This window comes from Stegodyphus dumicola, chromosome 1 (genome assembly GCF_044657685.1).
Source record: "Stegodyphus dumicola isolate Sdum_Otavi_A_Nest chromosome 1, ASM4465768v1".
Taxonomy (NCBI): Eukaryota; Metazoa; Arthropoda; class Arachnida; order Araneae; family Eresidae; genus Stegodyphus; species Stegodyphus dumicola.
The window spans coordinates 176,275,727-176,291,689 of record NC_140768.1 but is presented as its reverse complement, the minus strand read 5'-3'; the positions used below and the strand labels follow the sequence as shown (position 1 = coordinate 176,291,689).

Here is a 15,963-nt window from a genome sequence, read left to right as displayed (position 1 = left end):
TAATTTTTTTACATTATTTTACAAAGTAAATCATCAGAAAAGTTAAAAAATAAAAATTTGTATAATTTTTGTATAGCAATGAAAATATAAGTACCTACATAATAAGGACATTTGGATAAATGGATTAAAAACTCAATTAAATAAAGATAAAAAAGAACTCAGTGTTTTTTTTTTTTTTTTTTTTTTTTTTTTTTTCCTCAAAGAACATATTTTTTGGTGTGACACTGTTCAAAGCATGTTTTGTCTCTTTGGTACATGCATAGACCCACATTGCAAGTTTCACACATACATCTTGTATCATTCGTTTCCCATTCATACTTATTTTATTCGTATTTCATCCCAAAATATTCAGAAAAGATTTTTAATTTAAATAAAACTTTTACGCAATTCCTATTTTTAATTATAGCAAAGTATATTTACATTAAATTTAAACTACAGGAAATAATTTATAAAATCACAATACTAGCTTGGGGAGCAAGTGTGTTGATGTCAGAGAAAAGTATTTGGAAAAGAAAGACCTTTTTACTGGGCAGGTGCATGTATTGTTTAGTAATAAAATAACTCTGTGGTTTCAAAGCCCTTTATCTATATCCGGGTAAAAATAAACATTCCTATTTGAAAAGCAAGCGAACGCCATTGAGATGCAAACGCCAGTGGTTTCAAGGCGCGACCACCGAGCCTCTAGAGGATTGTAAGCATTGTGACACAATGCTCTAGTGCAGTGGTCGCGCCCTGAAACCACATAGCAAATGCCGTACATATAGAGGTTTTTTTTTCTTATATATGCAGTTTAATTACTGCAATTTTTTATTGTTTATGATAGAAATCATGATGTACGATGACTAACTTTTGAAATTTGAAGTGGTTTATATTAATAAAAGAAATTTATTTTGTCTCATCGAAAACGAATTTTAAAAGGCATCCGATCTGAAGCATTAATACCTAAAACATATATGATTCTACAGTCATTTTGTGTTATTTAGATGTAAAAGATCAGTAATCAATTCATTTTCACTCAAAAATTTCGGAAAAAAGAGGAGGGAAAAAATTTGGAAAATGGTGGTTTCAGGGCGCGACCAGCACGGGTCAAATGGTTAAAAGGAGAGGGGGAAAAGGGTTTTGTGTTTTTATCCCTTCTAATTAAATTTTGAAAAAAACCTGCTTTTCATAGGATAGGTGGTGCACAAATACTGGAATTTATTATTTAAAATAAGTTTTATTTCGTAAACCTTTGATTTAAAATTCTTTCTATATTTGCTTCTCTGCATAGGGTAGTTTTGTGCATCATCTTTTGGGCATATGTTCTTTAACATAATATTTCTGCAAACTAACTTTATTCATTGATCTTTTGATGAAGCTTTCTTTTCCTTTCATTCATTATCCAGCAAGTAATTTACAAACTTTTTTTTGTGGACATATGTGTTTGGCGATTGGTTATGTGGAAACAATGATATTCAGAGATTTATTCAAATTATTCTTATTTTTAGGAAATGTTTTATTGAAACTGTTATGTGAACTAAGAATTATCTCATCCTTTCACAATTATAAGATTTGGAATAATTTTATGCAATTTAAAAATTATGTGTTTTAAATGAAATATGTATTTTAATTGTGAAACTTTTCTTATGGAATATTTTATGTTATTTGTAATTTTATTGTTAAATATTCTTTATCAACAACTTGTTTAGAAATTTTTTCATTCTTTATGCTGTAATTATATTTACTTTTTAAAAATATGTAAGCATCTGTTTAAAATGTCAATGCAATCCAAATTATAAGAATTTTAATAAAATGTATTTCATTAAATAGCCTGATAGCTCTGTGTCGGAAAGTTTAGAGGCATCACCTGCTAGTCGTGTTTCAAAAGATTCTCGCACATCTTATTCTGAAAGTGTTCCCTCATCGCCTTCTCAAGTTCAAAGTGGAGGTTATTGATTTTTTCTCTTTTTTGGATGTTTTAATGTCTTTAAGATTTCCATTACATTTTATATGTAAATATATGCTTTTAATTCTATTTTACATTATGTAAGATATAACAAAATATGATGGCTGCATTGAAAAATAATTGGCGGCCTCGAAATTAACATTTTAAATTTTGTGATCTGTCCCCTATGTTATGTAATGTTTTAATGCAAATACCTCTTTATCCAATCAAATTAATTGCAAACCAAAACTCGGAACTGAAACTTTACTGACTGCCCCCTTTCTTCCTATGAAGTACTGCGACACTCTTCCCTTTTTCACTTATGCTTTCGTGCTGGCAACATGCTACTTTTCCATGCTGCCACTTACTTGCTTAAGATGGCGTCATACTTCAAAATGGAACTTATTGTATTCAAATGTAATTAAGAAATATCTTGTCTAAAAAAGAATGATTTGATATACATAAAAAAAAATAATAATAAATAAAGATAGTGATTATTCAAGCTTAGTTGTGATAAATGCATCATCATGCTATTCCACTCAGCCCTACCTTCACTATGGTCTTCTCAGCCATCTACGCGGTATCGAAAGCTGTTAAAGTTCCAATACCTTCATCTACGCCAGTGGTTCCCAAAGTGGTTCGTATGGACCCCCTGTATCATTCAGGGGGTCTGGGAAAAATTTTAATTGATTTAGGGGTCCCTGAACAATGTCAGCGGGTCCGCGCAAGGTTTAATATAAAATAATAAAATTGTGATCCATTTTTATTATTATGGAAATTTAAATAAATAAAGTAGTAGCAATTTTTTTACATGAGTAAAATATAAATATAGGTGGGTGCTTAAAATACAGTATGTTACTTAAGTACTGAGCGTTATATAATACCTTTTGTGAGTCAACATTGACAAAACTTATTTCCACTGATTTGCCACTTATAGTATCAGTGGTGTGTGTAATTTAACTTTAACTAACGTTAAGGGATTAGTTATAGTACTAACAATGTAGTAATCCGATAACATTAGTTTTAGTCAAATTTTATTTTTTGCATTTTTACACAGATAGTGTACTTTTGAATTTGTACATTTGTACGTAAGTGTATTTGAATAAAACTGATCTTTTTTGAAAAAATTATATATATTACATTTTTAAGTTAAGGGATTACTTTTTTATTAAAAACTTCAGAAAAGATAAAAATTTTGTTAATACAGATGGTTTTTTGAGAGAAGTTAATTATTGAGAATTATATTTTATTCAAAAATAACATGAAATTTTATCCTTACATCAAATAATTAATTCAAAAGGGCTTAATTGCAGCATTCCATTGAAAAGTTTATTAATTAACAGTGGTTTGTTGCAAATAAAATATTTGATATACAAATTTTCTTGTATCCATTTTTGGCCTTTTTAACTGATAACAGTATGAGTGAGCCGAAGAAAAAATGCTGACAGTACAGTGTTGAATATCTGAAGTATGGCTTTATTTCATCACCAGGAAATAGTACTTTACGTATGTGTCTTGCATGTAATAAAAGTATGTCAGATGATTCATTGAAACCTTCTAAGCTTAAGGAACATATAATGAAAATCCATAGTGACAAAAAAGATAAGGATTTAATTTTCAAACAGCCAAAGAAAAATATTTGAAAACACCATCACTGCAACAACTCGTAGTGACAACGTCTTAGCGAGATGATGATGAACTGCGTGCTTCTTATAACATTTCTTTATTGATTGCAAAGTCTGGAAAGCTGTACTCTATTGTTGAAGAACTTATTTTATTAGCTGAAAGTGAGATAATATGCACCATGTTGCACAAACCAGCTTTCAACATTATAAAAAGTATTTCACTGAGTAATAGTAGAAAGAAGGATTGACGAAATACCTCAGTGAGTAGAAAATTTTTTATGTGAGTACTTAAAAATATCTGAATTTTCTATACAGATTGACGAGTCCACTTTACCAGGAAATGAAGCTGTACTTTTAGCTTATGTGAGATTTGTAAAAGAAGGAAAATTTTGCCAAATTTTTGCTAAATGTGTGGAAACCAATAATAAAGGTTAAACATTATCAGTCATTATTTACTGAATTAAAAAGGTATTTCAATGTAAAAGCTATGCCTTTGACTAATATCATTTCTGTTACTATTCACGGTTCTCCAGCAATAGTAGGAAGATATCGAGGTTTTCTGGCATTCTTAAACAGGGTTCGTATGGTCTTTAAGAGTCCTTAAGTTTTTTTGGAATCGATTTTTGGTCCTTAAAACTCCTTAATTTCGGCCAAAATTGGCAGAAGGTCCTTAATTTTAATAATCTAAAATTTCTGTCTGTTTTTACGACTGCCATTTTGAGTGTGAATTAGCATTTTGCAGCAATATTTTTGGCGATTCATTGACAAATATGGTTATTTTTTGAATGGGTTCATGAGATATAATTTGTTCCTCTTTGTAATATACAGGGTTCGTAGCGGTCCTTATAAGTGCTTATAAGTCCTTATATTTGAAAATAAAATATAAAGGCCCTTATAGGTGCTTACTTTTTCTTTAAAGCGCTTTTTTTTTTTTTTTTTTTTTTTTTTTTTTTTTTTTTTAAAGTGCTTATTTTTTGCTTTTAGTGCTTTTTTTTTTAAATGAAAGCACATTTTTTCCCCGTAGCAAAGCCAAAACTAAATAAACAACTTTTCTTCCTAATATGGAATGTCAGATGGTGAATTTTACTCCTGGAAATAGCTTTTCCCCCTTTTTCTGCATTAACATTACCTTTGATGTACACGGAGAAAACAGACAGGTGCCCGCGTTTCTGTTGGTCAGAGAATTGCGAAAGCAGTTGAAAATTCCGGTACATTCGGCTTTCTTTTCCTCCCATCCAAATACTACCACACGTTTGAATTTCTATCAAGATCTTAATAATTTGCATTCTTGTTCCACTTGGTCAGTTCATATCCGTGTTTATTATGATCGTTATGCTTATATTATAAGCATATGTATGGATGTTTATAATAACATAGTTGCAGTAACTGCTGAAGTATAGTAAACTGTGTTAAAACACAACAAAAATGGTTGTGTTTTAACACAGATTAGCTTTCTAAGGAATAATATTCAGAATGGCTTAAATAAAGAAAAAATAATTGAATAGTCAAAATAATTTCATTTTTTTGGCCAATACATTATACAGTACGAAGGTTGGGAGGTTCTCCCATTTTTCCGTAAAGTCTCGAATATTGAAACTGTTATAGTTCGCTGCAAAACAAGCAACGAACTCTTTTTTTTTTTTTTTTTTTTTTTTTTTTTTTTTGTCACTTTCCAATCTGGATTGAATAGGACTAAAAGTTCTGCGGTCTACCAACCCAAGCGAAGAATGATTCTATTCTGGAAATTTAGCGCAGTCTGTTAAAAATCAGAATGAAAACACCCCAGATTGGTAAGTCTCTTTCTTTTCCTTTCTTTAGTTCTTTATTCTCCCAATACCGGCAGCTGTTGAATCCGATTGCATAATATCATGTAGGGAAAAATTACGGCGCACGTATTGCGCAATAACGTTTGCGATATTTTGCAGAGATAATTAATTTTGATGTTCGGTCCCAGATTTTCTATCCCCCCTCCACTCCTCTTTTTCAAGTTATGCTCCACTGTCCGAATATTCGCCAATTTTCAAGTATGCGGGTAGTTAAGCTTTTACTGTTAAAGGATGACTGCATGAAGCAAATTTCTGTCTTCTGATTTCAGAAATGTTCCTCTTTTTTACTTAAATTACTTTGCTTGCAATATCTGTTAAGGAAAAACTGATATAGGATGAAAATTTAGAAAATGTTCAGAATTTAGATTTAAATTAGTTAAATATCAATATGAGTGGGAAAATAAATTGTATTTATTATTAAGTTCCAAGCGAATAGAATAAATATGCCTTATTGTTATTTATTTCCTCTATTTTGAACTGAAATTTCATCATTAAATCTTGTAATATAGTTTAGTTCTGCATAGTTTTTTTTTTCTTTTTTTCCTCTCATTGTAAAATAGTTCTGTAAATTGAACTGTTATTTAAAATTTTAAAAAAAGTAATTTTCCATGGTTGAGGTAATGTTTATTCTCTATTAATAAATACTGTATTTCTCATATTTTAAATTACAAGTCTAATTTTTAAGGTTATGCAGTTGTGTATAATGTAATTAAATAGGTGCTTATTTTTTTTCTTAAAATGTGCTTGAAAAGTGCTTATAGGTGCTTACTTTTTTAACCAAAATGTGGCTATGAACCCTGAATATAACTGGTGGGATACTCTTTCTCAGCAAGAAGTGAAACATGAGAATTTCGAAATTATTTCATTTTTTGTAAAGAAGAGCTCTCAAACAACTTTCTGCTTTTGTGGATGTTAATTCTTTTATTAAATAGTTCTAAATTTGGTGACTTATCAGCATTTTGGCGATTTTAAGATCGGTTTCTATGGAAAATTTTTAATTCCGAACTCTGGGAAATTTTTGGTGACTTTTTTAGAACATTGTAACATTGATAAATTTCATTAAAATAATGGCAATGTATTGAAATTATATTTAAGAAATAACATTAAAATAAAGCATTTTTATTTTTCACTGTCATATTATAAAGTTCCATTTTGGCCGCATATTATACAATGTTTTGAATGTGAAAAATAAGCAAGGTATAATGTTATAAAGCACAATTTACGAAACAGTTTTTAGCAAAATCAAAATAGCTATGTAATTAATTAGAAATGCCTTTTTAATTTTTTCATGGTAAGAGTTTTTCCCCAGTTCAGTCAGTTTTCTTTTTCGCTACTTTCCACTAGACACCAGCATGGAAAATATCAAAAATGCTTCTAATATTATCATATGGACAGGCATTATAGAAAGAAATTGTGTTATTAATAAAGAAATTGAAAACTGGCAATTCAAAAGATTCATCTAATATGTCTTAATGCATCATACACAGGGCTGGCGCTAGGCATTTTGCCACCTGAAGAAGTCTCTGTGGATCCTAAATTCTGCTGTCTGGTGCCTTTCTAGATTTTGTTGCTCGGTGTGTCACTAAATTCTAAAAATGATGCCTCACCAGCTCTGCGACCGGGCCTTACCATATGTATTTCATATAATGAAAAGGAAACGTATTGAAAAAATGAACTAAATGTATAAAGAGAGACAGTTTCTAAACTGAGGTTTTTGGAGTTGTTGAGATATTTGTAATCGCATTCTTACTGTTGTAAAAGGAAGTATAGCTTTCTGTCACGTCCAAAACATTCATTAGCTTTCAGCCAGGTCCGAGTTATTCTGAAACTTAAATCTCATTCTGTATGTTATTTTTGATTGGTTATTTATTGTGTCTTGTCTATGATTTGTTAAACCATGATCTGTTGTGAAGTTATATATATGACCTCTGTAACCGCTTATCATTGCTTGTATTATTTTGCTTGTACTTACTTATCTGTGCTTGTAGCTAGTGCTTGTACGTACTTATTTCTGCTTGCACGTAACTGCGTGTATCTCTGCATATCTCGGTAATAAATATTTGCTTTGCGAACCACGGCATTTTCTATGTTTAACAGCAGAGTGTGGTTCCTTCAAAAGTTAGAATTCGCTGATAGTTCCCTAATTGAACCTTCAGTGTAATAATTTATCGTTCGCGTGATTTTGATTTGGTATATTGTGAATGATGGCTTTTTCCGGAGGTGAAAGGGAAGCTTTTGGTGTAGCGCCATTTGACGGTGTTAATAACTTTACTGTTTGGTGTCAAAGAGTTCGAGCGGTATTTACGGCAAGGGAATTGGATACGTTTTTGGAAACAGCAGCAGTTGCGGACAGAGTTGCAGATGTTTTGAAATCAAAAAAGGCTTATGCCTTAATACTTGCCCTTCTAAGTGATAATGTTATTGCTTCTCTTCAACGTGAAGACACTGCATGTAAAATATGGAAGAAACTACAAGCTACATATAGCACTAAAGGTGCAGTGAGTCAAATTTTAACGCGTAAACGTCTAGCTACCATAAGGAAATCTAAGGATGTGTCAATGAGACAGCATATCGACAGCATAATGAATCTGGTGAGTAGTCTATGCGTCTCTGGCTCTGAAGTAAGCGATTTTGATATTATTATTTACATTTTAATGTCTTTGCCAAAAGAATATGAAAATATTAAGGCATCTCTAGAGAATCAGCCAAGTAATTATTTGAGTTTAGATTGGTTGATCTTTACAATATGGTAACTGGTAGTTTGGCAACATTTTGGAGGCGATAAAGGTTACTACCTGGCACTTTGGTAATAATGTGAGCAGTACTCAGTTCCGATTACGCATTATTTTGTGTGAGGGAAATGAGAGATCATGGGATATGTCATGTGATATTAATGGACGAATTACGGTTCTTTAATCGGAAAAGGGGGGAAATCGGGAAAAAATCTGGAAATTTTGTATTTGGCTTTATTCTGTGTTGTGTGAAACAGTGTTCGTGAATTTTTGGATCCCATGGCCGTAACTAAAGTGAATTCGAAATGGTTATTTATGTATGTATTAATTTAATGTATGTGCTCACTTATATTTTAAGTAGAGTTTTTGAATTTAATTATATTTTAATTAAATGATAGTTATTTTGTGAATTTTATGTTTGTAGGAATTTGGTATACGTTTTAGTTGAAGTAAACGTGCATGGAAATAATTTAAATATCTGACACTAAGTATTTGTAATGGTTGCGATATGAATTCGTTGGTGACGTGTATAATGTAATAGATGATTTAGAGGTAAAAGTTTTTGGATATTTTATTTATTTTATATGTGGAAATGTTCATTACTTTTTCGCGATCAGGTAATTTATATATGTTCTTTTTACCGGGTTTAAAGATTGAGAAAATTGTCATGTATTTTCGTGAAATTTTTCTAATTTATGAGAAAAAAGCAGTGTACATGGATATAGTGAAGAGTGTGCGCAATGCCATTTTTGTGCAATTCTGGGATTTTTTTTAAGTAAAAATAAGTCGGCGTGTACATCGTTTAGTGATATTTTAATTAAATGATAGTTATTTTGTGAATTTTATGTTTGTAGGAATTTGGTATACGTTTAAGTTGAAGTAAACATGCATGGAAATAATTTAAATATCTGACACTAAGTATTTGTAATGGTTGCGGTATGAATTCGTTGGTGACGTGTATAATGTAATAGATGATTTAGAGGTAAAAGTTTTTGGATATTTTATTTATTTTATATGTGGAAATGTTCATTACTTTTTCGCGATCAGGTAATTTATATATGTTCTTTTTACTGGGTTTAAAGATTGAGAAAATTGTCATGTATTTTCGTGAAATTTTTCTAATTTATGAGAAAAAAGCAGTGTACATGGATATAGTGAAGAGTGTGCGCAATGGCATTTTTGTGCAATTCTGGGATGTTTTTTTAATTAAAAATAAGTCGGCGTGTACATGGTTTAGTGATATTTTAATTAAATGATAGTTATTTTGTGAATTTTATGTTTGTAGGAATTTGGTATACATTTAAGTTGAAGTAAACATGCATGGAAATAATTTAAATATCTGACGCTAAGTATTTGTAATGGTTGCGGTATGAATTCGTTGGTGACGTGTATAATGTAATAGATGATTTAGAGGTAAAAGTTTTTGGATATTTTATTTATTTTATATGTGGAAATGTTCATATTTGGAAAGGGTAAATACTTTTTCGCGATCAGGTAATTTCATATATGTTCTTTTTACCGGGTTTAAAGATTGAGAAAATTGTCATGTATTTTCGTGAAATTTTTCTAATTTATGAGAAAAAAGCAGTGTACATGGATATAGCAAAGAGTGTGCGCAATGCCATTTTTGTGCAATTCTGGGATGTTTTTTTAAGTAAAAATAAGTCGATGTGTACATGGTTTAGTGATATTTTAATTAAATGATAGTTATTTTGTGAATTTCATGTTTGTAGGAATTTGGTATACGTTTAAGTTGAAGTAAACGTGCATGGAAATAATTTAAATATTTGATACTAAGTATTTGTAATGCTTGCAGTATGAATTCGTTGGTGACGTGTATAATGTAATAGATGATTTAGAGGTAAAAGTTTTTGGATATTTTATTTATTTTATATGTGGAAATGTTCATATTTGGAAAGGGTAAATACTTTTTCGCGATCAGGTAATTTCATATATGTTCTTTTTACCGGGTTTAAAGATTGAGAAAATTGTCATGTATTTTCGTGAAATTTTTCTAATTTATGAGAAAAAAGCAGTGTACATGGATATAGTGAAGAGTGTGCGTAGTGCCATTTTTGTGCAATTCTGGGATGTTTTTTTAAGTAAAAATAAGTCGGCGTGTACATGGTTTATGTGTATGTGTTATTTTGAAAAACGCGTAAGGAGTATGGTATTGTGCACTTTTTCTCAATTTTGCAGTGAATATTTGTCATGATTAAGCAGTTTTGTTAGATAAAATTTCTAGCATAAGTGTAATTCGGCTAGTAGATTGTTGGAAGTAGTGTTCAGTAGATAAAAAGAAAAGAAACATGTCTTTACTTCGTGAAGACAAAATGGCGGCGGGAAAAAAAAATAGAGGGTTGCTGTAGGAGAGTTGGTCGCCAAATTTTCGCCATAAAAACGCCAAGTTACCATAATGTAAAGATCAACCTTTAGATTTTGTTACAAGTAGACTTATTGATTGTGAATCTCTTATGTTTGATTATAAAAATGAAAATAAGTATTCTAAACCAAATACAGATAACTCTGTTTTTATTAGTGCTCGTAAAGAATTGTTTTGTACTTATTGTAAAAGAAAAGGACATTCTGTTAAATTTTGTAGGAAAAAGAACTGCGTCTGTCATAACTGTGGGAAAAGTGGTCATTTCAAAAGTGAATGTTTTGATAATTCTAAAAAGCAGGCAAATTCAAATAGTAATAAGTATGCTTCCCCTGCAATATCTCTTATGGCTGGAAATCTTGTGCATGATCAATTTATTATTGATTCTGGTGCAACTTCTCATATGTCTTCTCACAAGGAATGGTTCACCTTAATTAAGCCTAAGACTGGAACTGTTAAGTGCGCGTCTAAGTCGGCGGTTTTAGAAGTGGAAGGAATTGGTGATATTTGCGGTAAAACTAAGAATGGTGTTGAATAATGTTAAAAGATATTCTTTACGTTCCAAAATTAAACGGACAATTAATTTCTGTTAAAAATATTGAAGCAGCAGGTTTGAACGTAATTTTTAAAAATGAAATAGTTTATATTGAAAACAAAAACAAGCGTTTTAGATTTTGATAAATGCGGACAATATTTTAGTGATTTTTCACCAAATTTATTTACAGCTTTAGCAGTAAAGAATGATGATTTATGGCACAGAAAGTTAGGACACTGCTGTGATCAAAAATTAAAACTGATGAATCTTCCTGCAAAAGAATCCTTTTGTGAAGTGCCAAACAAAGTGCTTTGCCTATAGGAAAGGGTCCTCGCATAAAAGAATCCAAACCACTTATAACTATACACACTGATATATGTGGTCCAAAAGAACCTCAAACACTCCATGGGGAAAGGTATTTCATGACTATAATTGATGACTATTCAAGATTTATGGAAATCAGACTGCTCAAAAGAAAAAGTGACATTGCTGATGAACTCAAGCTATTCTTTAAATTGAATCCAACAGTTGCAAAACTGCGCTGTGACAATGCCAAAGAATATGTCAGTGGAGAATTGCATGAAGTTGCTAAAAGAGCAGGTGTAAAAATAGATCCTGCACCTCCCTATACACCTTTTCTAAATGGTGTTGCTGAACGAGCAAATAGAACTGTACTGGAAAAAGCTAGAGCAATGATACTTGAGGCAAAATTACCAAAATTTCTTTGGGGTGAAGCAATACTTACGGCTGCTTACATAAATAATTGACTCCCAAATAGTTCAATTGACAATCATGTTCCTTATTTTCTGAAGTATGGTGAAAATCCTGATTTAAAAAACATGCATGTATTTGGCTGTGATGCTTATACTCTAGTGCCACCATTGCAAAGAAAGAAACTAGATGAAAATTCTGTCAGAATGATATTTGTAGGTTATTCCACAATGGGATATCGTTTAATGATTCCGGAAACAAAACGCGTCATTGTTTCCAGAAATGTTAAATTTAATGAAGAAAAGAAGAAAGTAGAAAATCAAAAATATATTTGCGATAGTTCTGATTTGAGTGAAAATGACAATGATGACATTAAAAATGAAGACAAATCAATTTCAGACACTAATAACGGCGAATTAAATGATGCAACAAGAAGGAGTAACAAAGAAAATCCTCAAGAGAAAAGAAACAGCCAGTTAGGTATCCTGATCCTGAGATTTACCAAGTAATGTTTGCACAAGACACTCTGACATTTGAAGATATTGCAAATCTACCACAAGTAGAACAAGAACCATGGAAAAGAGCTATGGACGAGGAAATGAAATCTATGGAAGATAACGACGTCTGGGACCTACAAAGTTTACCCCCTGATAAAAGAGCCATTTCCTGCAAATGGGTTCTACGTAAAAAACGAGATGGAACTTATAAAGCGAGGCTTGTTGCTCGTGGTTTTATGCAAAAGGAAGGCATAGATTATACAGAAACGTTTTCTCCAGTGATTAGTATGTGCTCTTTATGTTTAATCTTGGTAATTATCAATAATGATGGTTTGCAAACTTTTACTTTAGATGTCAAGACAGCTTTCTTGAACGGTAAGTTAGATGAAACCATCTACATGGACCAGCCAAAAGGATATGATGATATGAGTGGTAAGAAATGTAAACTTAAAAAGAGTTTATGTGGTCTTAAACAGTCTCCTCGACAATGGTATCAGAAATTTCTTAATTTTGTTATTAAATTAGATTTTAAGCAATTGGACTCTGAACCATGTATTTTTATCGGAAATTTGAATTGTGAGAAAGTGATTATGGCTCTTTATGTAGATGACTTATTAATTGCAGGTTCAGATGTAAAAGAAACAAATATTATAATATCATTGTTATCAAATGAATTTAAAATGTCAAAATCTGAAAGTGTTTCGGAATTTTTGGGTATTAGACTGTAATTTGAGTCTGGTTGTTTATATTTAGATCAGAAACCATATATTGAAAAATTACTTGATAAATTTAAAATGTCTGATTGTAAAACAGCCCAAACTCCCATTGAATCAAAATCTACAGCACCTGATTTTCAGAAAGGAAATGCATTTCATGGCCCCTACAAAGAATTAATTGGATCTTTACTTTACTTAGCATATATCCCACGGCCAGATATTATTTTTGCAGTAAATTGCTTGAGCCAACTGCAGGAGCATCCTACTGATGTTGCCTGGTGTGCTCTAAAAAGAATTTTTAGGTACTTGAAAAACACCTTAAATTTAAAATTGATATACAAAAAGGGTGATTTGGAAAGGGCAAACTTGTGTTTGTATGTAGATGCAGATTGGGGGGGGGGAGATACTCAAGATAGGAAATCAATTACTGGTTACTTTATAATGTTTTCAAACTGTCCTATTATATGGTGCTGTAACAAGCAAAAGTGTATTGCACTTTCATCAACAGAAGCTGAAATAATTGCTTTATGTAAAGGTATTCAAGATGTTTTATGGATAAAAAATGTAGTAAATGAAATTTCCAGTGTTAAAAATGTTTATATTTTTGAGGATATCAAAAGTATTGTTAATGAAAACTTTTCAGGTAGGTTGACACATATAGATATAAAACTAAAGTTCACTCGTAAGACTGTTAAGGAAAATAATATTATAATTGAATATGTACAATCAGGTTTACAAATTGCAGATATGTTAACTAAGGCTTTGTCCAAAACAAAATTCTATGAATTGTTATCATTGAGTTGTTTAAAAATTGTGTAATTCTTTTATGTTTTGTATAATGTGCGATTAAGGGGGAGTGTTGAGATATTTGTAATCGCATTCTTACTGTTGTAAAAGGAAGTATAGCTTTCTGTCACGTCCGAAACATTCATTAGCTTTCAGCCAGGTCCGAGTTATTCTGAAACTTAAATCTCATTCTGTATGTTATTTTTGATTGGTTATTTATTGTGTCTTGTCTATGATTTGTTAAACCATGATCTGTTGTGAAGTTATATATATGACCTCTGTAACTGCTTATCGTTGCTTGTATTATTCTGCTTGTACTTACTTATCTGTGCTTGTAGCTAGTGCTTGTATGTACTTATTTCTGCTTGCACGTAACTGCGTGTATCTCTGCATATCTCGGTAATAAATATTTGCTTTGCGAACCACGACATTTTCTATGTTTAACAGGAGTGTAAGACAAGAGTGTGTTTCTGACCTCCGCTTACTCCCTATATTAGTTCCTATCAGCTCTGATAATTTCCATTACCACTGCTGACATTTGAGTTTATTATGACGATATATGACGTATTGAACCAGATTAAATTGAAATTAAATTGACGACTTGTCTTTGACCACTAGTCCATATTTTTAGTGTGAATTTGACTCTTCTTGTTTAATTACATCACCATGAGCTGTAATTGATTTTGTTAACATAAGAACATGCCTTTATGTTCTAAGTTCTTTTTAAATAAGAAGCTTATTTAAACTTCTGATTTATAGTTGCTTTCAGACATAGCCATAATTTGTTTCACGTCTGTCGGGGAGGACTATTTAACTTTTACCAGATCAAGTAAACCCTCATAGGTAGTACATTGTGGAGAGGTTGACAGTTAGAAGATAAAATAGGCAGAAACTAATAATAACATTCTTTTGTGTATTGAGACAAATTTCTAATTGTTAGAAAAGATGCTTAAGGAGAAGGAAATCGATATAAATTAGCCAAAACGTCTGGGCAGGGCTTCAAATTAAAAAGATGCATAATTATTTTGTTGAGTTTTGTTGCTACATAATATGAATGTTTAATGTGTAATTATCCTAACATTGTTTAAAATTCAATGTCGTAAATTGCATGTATTTTAAACTGTGAAATTTTATTAGATTGTGATATTAATAGAGGTTTTTTCAACAAATATTATTAAAAAATAAATTTAATTTGATAGTGTCCATGTAAATCCATATGACTAAGGCTATCTAATACCTAATATAATTACTTATAACTAAGTTACCCTAAAAAATTATCTTTGCATATTAAAGTGAGTTATTGCTTTTCATTAACCTTTACAGTGGTCACAAGGTAAAACACAAAAATATAAAAATTCATGTAAAACTTATTCTTCATATCTAGTGAAACTTAAAATAATGAAAAACGACTTATCACCTGTAGTGCTTTAGTGGCTTAATAGAACCTTAAAGTATATTAACTGAGTTACAATCCCTGGAACTGTACACGAAGCTACGACACTTACTGTGTCAGACAGAGCTCAGCTAACTTTCAAAACTTACTAACTGTGCTTACATCAGGCCTTTCAGGTTTATTCTGATCAGCAGGCAATCTAGGCAAGCAGGAGAGTGGTGATAACAGCCAGTCTTTTGTTATGAATCATGCTGATTATGATTTTAATGCTCATTTTAACCTTTGCTGCTTGACATAAAATCTACTTTCTATTAAATAAACCTCTAGACTGAGCAAGTATGTGACAAAATGAAACATTAAAAATAAAAAAGCTGTTAGTAAAGCGTAACTAAAATGTCAAAATATGTCTAGTTATTATAAGTGTAAAATATTTAATGATACTTGATAAATTTGATAATATTTATTTTATTCTCAAACGCATTAATCATTATGTTAATTAAGCTATGTTTAATAATAATGGATCCTACTTAGGGATCTCTTTTATTTTTAGGAGGGTATTAAAAAGTGAAGTTAAGGCATAGATATATTTTTAATTGAATTCAGTTCCCATTTGCTCACAGGTCCTTAATTTGTTTTATTAATGGTCCTTAAAAGTACTTAATTTCCGTGTGCAGAAATGTGTACGAACCCTTTTTAAACAAGCTGTACCGAATGTATTTTCAGTACATTATGTCGTTCATTGACATCATTTAGTCTAAAAGAAATCTTAGTGAACATTTGCATGGATCACTAGATTAAATCATTAAGCAGTTAATAAAATCAAAAGGAATGCCTTCAA

General features: G+C 31.0%; 1 protein-coding gene across 6 annotated transcripts in view; it reads left to right on the top strand.

The window, feature by feature from the left end:
* The window catches only part of LOC118201149 (uncharacterized), a 98,129-nt gene that overhangs the window by 65,612 nt on the left and 16,554 nt on the right, over positions 1-15,963 (top strand). For all 6 annotated transcript variants that reach the window (XM_085823148.1, XM_085823153.1, XM_085823160.1 and 3 more), the window contains one exon: positions 1,810-1,927. In XM_085823148.1, the coding sequence (XP_085679274.1) occupies positions 1,810-1,927 (118 nt within the window). The remainder of the gene's footprint in view (positions 1-1,809; positions 1,928-15,963) is intronic.